We start from the raw sequence: 7500 nt of genomic DNA on the forward strand, positions 1-7500 counted from the left end.
AGTATCCCCTCGAACATCCTCTCCTACATTTCCGACCGCGGAGTCCGGCGGGACAGAAACAGTCACCCGTCACAGGGTCGCAGAGAGATGACCCGGCACACTGGCACTCCTCCTTGCACTCCTCGCCCCACAATCCGTCGACGCAGTCTGCAAGGAAGAGTTCGAGTCCATAAGGAAGGAATGTATGGTCAGGAAGTGATAAGATATAACATATCACAATCTATAATATACACATATAAATGTATGTTTATATATATATATATATATATATATATAAATATATATATATATATATATATATATATATATATATGTACATCTATACATATATATATGTATATATATAAATACATATACATATATATGTATATATATTATAATCATATATATATATATATATATATATATATATATATATATATATACTGTATATATATATATATATATATATATATATATATATATATATATATATACTGCATACCCACCGTAAATATTTACAATATAATCATATGCAAAATGTAAGCTTAAATCTAAATTACTACAGCTTCAGTTGCACTTCTAAATCTCCTTCACTTTTAACATTTAGCAATTGCAATTCCCAATTAATAAGACATGAGGTTTTCGTTAGCCACAATCGTAATAGAATACTTTATTATGATATCTTATATATAATACAGTAATTTAGACAATGTAATTTCCCTTACATTGTTGACACTGGGTTCCTTGGCGTCCAGGAGGACAACTGCAAGCGCCAGTCACGTGATCACAAGGTTCATCTGGGCCACAAGCGCATCGTTCATTACATTCCTCTCCCCAGAAACCAACTGGGCAAACTATTTAGGGAGAAAATATCAGAGATTAAAAAGATTATGCTGATATTAAAATAGAATTAGAAGAGGACAATCAAGGTATAGGTATGGAAAGAATAAAAAAAAATAGATGGCAGAGTAGCCTATCCTCTTAATTTATATTCATTTTTAATTTTAATATCAAGAGTTGAAAATACTAAACTGGAAAATTTTCCCGTGTCAAGAAAAAGCTGAAGTAATGAAGACATTATGATAAATCTTTAAATAAAGGTTTAATGGTTGATCTTTTTAGCAAAGATGAAGAGATGCCTTTATTAATGAAAGTTTTCATAAACAGTAATGAGAAGGACATGATTGATGGAAGAAAGATGTTTTTATACAAAAACAATTATCAAAAACTAACAGTAATATTCCTATTTAGTTTCTTTATAATTATTAATCCCTTTAGTTAGAGCATTTTGAGTTAGTTTTTTATGATTGTTAATCCCCTTAGAATATTTTAAGCTATTTTTTAATGATTATTGATCCCCATAGGTAGAATATTTTGAGTTAGTTTTTTTATGGTTATCAAAAACACAAATAATATTACTCACTGTACTGGCACTTGTCCCCAGTAAATCCGACTGGACAGTTGCATTCACCAGTCACATGATGGCAGTCACTGCCATGCTCGCAGTCGCACACTTGTTCGCAGTTTGAACCCCAGAATCCTATTGGGAAATAGAGTTTGAAAAATGTATAAACCAATTTATTTTTCATTATGTATTTCATTGTCTTCATAAGGAAAATGAATAACTATCACGTTGTATTATCAACTTGAGAGAGAGAGAAAGAGAGAGAGAGAGAGAGAGAGAGAGAGAGAGAGAGAGAGAGAGAGAGAGAGAGAGAGAGAAATTAACCATTTACCTTGATGGCAGGGTTTGTGGCATTGAGCACCACGCCACCCAGAATTGCATTTGCAGGCCCCATTCACGGGGTCACACTCGCCGCCATTTTGGCACTCGCATTTCAAAATACATCCAGGTCCATATTTATCTCCGTCGCAGACTGGGGAAAACAAATCGTTAATTAGCTCCTTTCTAAAACAAGTTTATAGGCTTAACGGAATATAAAATATATTGAATCCTGTAAGAAAAAATAAGGATAAAAAGATAAATTCAAGTTATTTTTGCTAACTTTTATTTACTGAAGTACCTGGGAAGAGATGAATTAATACCAAATCTAAATCATACAAAAAAAAAATATAACATTAAAATGATAAAATAGAGAAATTCTTTTCAATAGGGAGACATAAATCTAGTAAATTACGCACCCCACTTTAACAATCTAGTGTAATTGAAGCACAAGTCGAGTAAATAAGATGGGTTTTTCATGAAATCTTCATCTAATAATTCGCGAATCATTATTAAAGGAGAATTCTGCTCATAATAAACTCTTGTAAAGTATTAAACCGTGACATTTTTGGTGCAAAAATTCCTTCTTGATGATCAGCCGATATAAAGATAAAAAGTGATTTCTCCCTAGAACATGAATCATGATACCCTGATCTAGAGTTAATCTCCCACTCTAGATACTTTCAAGTTACTTAATATATATCAATTCATTTGAATTAAAAGCTCAAGATAGAGACGACTGGCGAAATCTAACCGAGGCCCTTTGCGTCAATAGGCGTAGGAGGATATGATGATGAATATGTATCAAATCTAGCGAAATCTGGCAACTATGATTCATTATCTCACCTGATTCACAATAAGTCCCGTGGAATCCTGGTGGGCAGACGCAAGCCCCTGTTTCGTGGTGGCAACTAGCTCCGTGTTGGCACAAGCAGGTGTGTTGGCAGTTCAGGCCGTACGTACCCGCGGGGCACCTGTCTTGACAGGTGGCACCCGTGTATCCAGCAGGACAGACACATGTTCCAGACACTCGATCGCAAGTTCCTCCGTTATGACACAGACACACGTGTTGGCAGCTGCTTCCCCATCTGTCTACGGGACATGCTGCAAACAAATAATAAAGATGTAAATATAAATGTAAACAAAGTGAAAAAACTTATCATGTGGTACGGTTGCAATTATAAACATAAAACTAACGTAGAATTACATAAAGACAATTTTGCGATATATAATCACGTATTTCATCGAAAGCTTTAAAACCTTCATCTTAAATGCTAAAAGGTAAAATTCTCATTCCGAATTCAGTCTTTTGTCATTCCTTAAATGAATGATAAATTATTTCCAATTCATGAAAGGTGTCTAAAATATGTTCACGCAATATAAAAAAGATGAATTGTCCAGAATGGAAAAAATTCATCTGTATACTGAAATAAAGATTTCTCATTGACTAAAAACTAAGTACAGACTGTATCAAGGAAATAAGTTGCATTTAAAAACACAAGCAAAGATCCAACTCTTACTAAAGAAAAACCAAGGATATATATATATATATATATATATATATATATATATATATATATATATATATACATATATATGTATATATATATATATATATATATATATATATATACATATATATATATATATGTATTATATATATATATATATTTATATATATATATATATATTTATATATACATATATATCATATATATCAATATATATATATACATTTATATATATATATATATATATATATATATATATCAATATATATATATACATTTATATATATATATATATATATATATATATATATATATATATATTTATATTTATATATACATATATATTATATATATCAATATATATATATATATATATATATATATATATATATATATATTCAAATAAGCCATATATATTTTTGATACATTAATGTCTGGATTCTCTTAACGACCTCGGGATCAGAGCCCCAGGCGAAATCACACAAAGACAAGAGCCTGGCTCCGGCCGGGAATCGAACCCTGGTCGGCAAGCTTGTATAGACAGTGACTAAGCCAAGTGGCTTAGTCACTGTCTATACAAGCTTGCCGACCAGGGTTCGATTCCCGGCCGGAGCCAAGCTCTTGTCTTTGTGTGATTTCGCCTGGGGCTCTGATCCCGAGGTCGTTAAGAGAATCCAGACATTAATGTATCAAAAATATATATGGCTTATTTGAATATGAAAAACACGTAAAAATGTGCAAAATTTATTATATATATATATATATATATATATATATATATGTATATATACATTTATATATATATATATATATATATATATATATATATATATATAAATTATATATATATATATATATATATATATATATATATACATATATGTTATATGTATATATATATATATATATATATATATATATATGTTATATGTATATATATATATATATATATATATATATAAATTATATACATGAATATATTTCTTTTTACTAACTTTGAGAGCAATGTTCTCCATGCTTGCCAGGTGGACAGAGACAGGTCCCCGTCGTGGGATTACAGGCTGCACCAATCCCGCATGCGCACTGATGACGACATTCGGGTCCCCAAAATCCGTCAGGGCAAGGCCGGGTACAGAAGGTGCCATGCCAACCTACATTAGCAAGATCGCATTTAATATGACACATTAAATAAAATGTAATTAGCGTATATTTTCAGACTTAAATTCATGTAAAAACATCAATAATTAAACTTATATCATCCTGCTCTTCCAAGTAAGGTTGTAGTTTAGCTAATAATAATATTATATGAAAGATCTTTTTAATGTTGTTACTGATCTTAAAATAATCTATATTATTTGTTTATTACTTCTCTTGTTTATTTATCTCCATATTTCCTTTCCTCGCTGGGATATTTTTTCCTGTTGGAGCCCTTACGCTTATAGCATCCTGCTTTTTCACATTAGGATTGTAGCTTAGCTAGTAGTAGTAATAATAATAAAAATAATAATAATAATAACACTAATAATAATAAGAAGTAGAAGTAGTAGTAGTAGTAGTAGTAGTAGCAAGAAGAAGAAGAAGAAGTAGTAGTAGTAGTAGTAGTAGTAATAATAATAATAATAATAATAATAATAATAATAATAATAACAATAATAATTATAATTTCATACCAGGTTTACAGGTACAAGCACCAGAAATGTGGTCGCATGTTGCGTTATTCGCACATCCACAGGCCATGGCACATCCCGATCCATAAGTGTTTTCCAGGCAAGCTGTAGGAATGAAGAGATTATAGTAAATTCTTTTAGATACATATTTTCTCTGTCAATTTTTTTTCTTTTTCTTTTGTGATGGGGGGGGGGGGAGATAAAAAGGTTATACTAGATTTTTTTACCATACGTTATCCAAGTCATTTCCTATACTAAAGGAAAGTTCATATCAAAATGTTCTGCTTAGTTTACGCTATCATTTCTTTCAGCAATTTCCAATTCACCCAACCATAAATGCGTATATATCTACACGTATGATAAAAGTTTTCTTTATCATTGAGGGAATAAGAAGATTATACTAGATTTTTTGCCGTACGTTATACCACTTATTTCCTACGGGAAATGAAATTTCATACTAAAATGTTCTGCATAGTTTACGCTATCACTTCTTTTAGCAATTTCCAATTCATTCAACCATAAATGCGTATATGTTTACTCTACACGTGCGAACAATCAAGCCTTAAACACAAACTGTGCGTATATACATACACTTATAAGAAATAAAACTTATAGGTAAAGACTTGCTGTACTATTTTTATTCAAATAAAAATAAATCATTCAAACTTACAAAGCTGACACCGAGTAAGTTTACGCACAACTTGCATATCTAATTCACACCTAAGAGAGGAAACTTAATGGAAAATACTTTTCAAAAAATTTGTATACATACAATTTATATATCTAATTCACACAGATTTATTTTTTATTATAAAATAAATCCGCTAAACTTACGCAGCTGGCACTGAGGTCCTCTCCATCCTGGAGCGCAAGCACACTCCCCAGTGACACGGTCGCACCCGCCACTATTGTCACAGTGGCACATCTCCAAGCAATCAGGTCCATAGCGTCCCAGAGGGCAAGGCTGGCCACACTGGGCGCCTGTAAATCCGGCTAAGCATTCGCATCTGAAATTAGTGAGAAATTCGGCTAAATATTCGCATTTGAAATTAGCTATACAGTTGGATAAACATTCGTATATGGAATTGGTGAGAAATCAAGATAAAACTTTGCACTTAAAATTATCTAGACATTAGTATAAACATTTCCATCTTAAATTAGCGAGGAATCCAGATAAACCTTTGCACTTAAAATTAGCTAGACATTAGTATAAACATTTCCTTCTTAAATTAGCGAGGAATCCAGATAAACCTTTGCATTTGAAATTAGCTATACATTTGGATAAACATTCGCATCTGAAATTAGTGAGAAATTCGGCTAAATATTCGCACTTAAAATTAGCTATATATTTGGATAAACATTCGCATCTGAAATTATTGAGAAATAAGGATGAATATTTGCATTTGAAATTAGCTATACATTTGGATAGACATTCGTACCTGGAATTAGGGAGAAATCCAGAAAAACCTTTGCATTTGAAATTAGCTATACATTTGGATAAACATTCCCATCTGAAATTAGTGAGTAATCCAGATAAAGCTTTGCATTTGAAATCAGCTATACATTAGGATAAACATTCGTATCTGGAATTGACATTGAAAATGGCAAAGCATCTGTATCTAATATTAGTAAAAAGAAATACATTTTAAACCTTCACATCGTAAATCAACTATGATTTTGACGAAGAGTTCGCTTGCAAAATTAACAATATATAAAGCACCTAAATTTGAGATCTGCAGGAAATCCATCTAAACGTTTGCCTTCTGAAATTAGCTATAAATTAAGCTTAGAGTTCTCTTCGGGAATTAACAATAAATATGGCATAGCACTTATACCTGGTTAGCAATAAATTAGCCAAGCGCCTCCATTTGAGATTAGCTATAAATCTGGATAACAACTCGCATATCAGATGGTTCAATTACTCGCATTGTGATTTAACAATAAATCAGGCAATGCACCTGCATTTTAAATAGGCAATAAATCTTAATAAGCCCTATACCTGAGATTAGCCTTCAATCCAGTTAGGCAGAGATTGAATATTGGTACTGTATCCAGTTGAAATCAACAATAAATTCGCTCAACCACTCCAATAAAAAAATTAGCCATCAATCTAAGAAATCTCTAATTACATAAGTCCAAGTAGGCTACTATTTTCATAATTAGCAATCAAGATGAATTAATCGATATGAAAATTGCAAGAAATGAATAATAAAACAAAGTGCTCGCATTTGAAATAATCAATAAAAGTGTTTAAATCCAAGCACAGGATATAATAAGTTGCTTTACTTTAACTGCCCTCTTATTGGCCGTTTAATTAACTTTCAATATCATTTCTGAGTCCATATCATCATTATTATTCTTGTCTGCGTGGTCTTTCCCAGTATATATTGCATTTCAGCTTCTATCAGCAATAGGGTGATATTAAATAATCCTCTTTCATTATTTACATGTGAGGAAAAATTAGTTATGTATGTGTTTGTGTGTGCGTGTATATATATATATATATATATATATATATATATATATATATATATATATATATATATATATAGATAGATAGATAGATATATATATAGATATATATATATATATATATATATATATATATATATATATA

The 7500-nt window shown here is 31.0% G+C and overlaps 1 protein-coding gene across 2 annotated transcripts in view; it reads right to left on the reverse strand.

Moving 5' to 3' along the window:
* LOC137625936 (multiple epidermal growth factor-like domains protein 6) overlaps positions 1 to 7500 on the reverse strand; it is a 487305-nt gene that overhangs the window by 12061 nt on the left and 467744 nt on the right. For both annotated transcript variants that reach the window (XM_068356972.1, XM_068356971.1), the window contains 8 exons: positions 5718 to 5890; positions 4887 to 4988; positions 4212 to 4367; positions 2552 to 2809; positions 1719 to 1859; positions 1406 to 1522; positions 708 to 836; positions 1 to 147 (listed from right to left, as the gene is read on the reverse strand). The exon at positions 1 to 147 is cut by the window's left edge and continues 20 nt beyond it. In XM_068356972.1, coding sequence (XP_068213073.1) covers positions 1 to 147; positions 708 to 836; positions 1406 to 1522; positions 1719 to 1859; positions 2552 to 2809; positions 4212 to 4367; positions 4887 to 4988; positions 5718 to 5890 — 1223 coding nt within the window. The remainder of the gene's footprint in view (positions 148 to 707; positions 837 to 1405; positions 1523 to 1718; positions 1860 to 2551; positions 2810 to 4211; positions 4368 to 4886; positions 4989 to 5717; positions 5891 to 7500) is intronic.

Source organism: Palaemon carinicauda, chromosome 33, assembly GCF_036898095.1.
Source record: "Palaemon carinicauda isolate YSFRI2023 chromosome 33, ASM3689809v2, whole genome shotgun sequence".
Classification (NCBI taxonomy): Eukaryota; Metazoa; Arthropoda; class Malacostraca; order Decapoda; family Palaemonidae; genus Palaemon; species Palaemon carinicauda.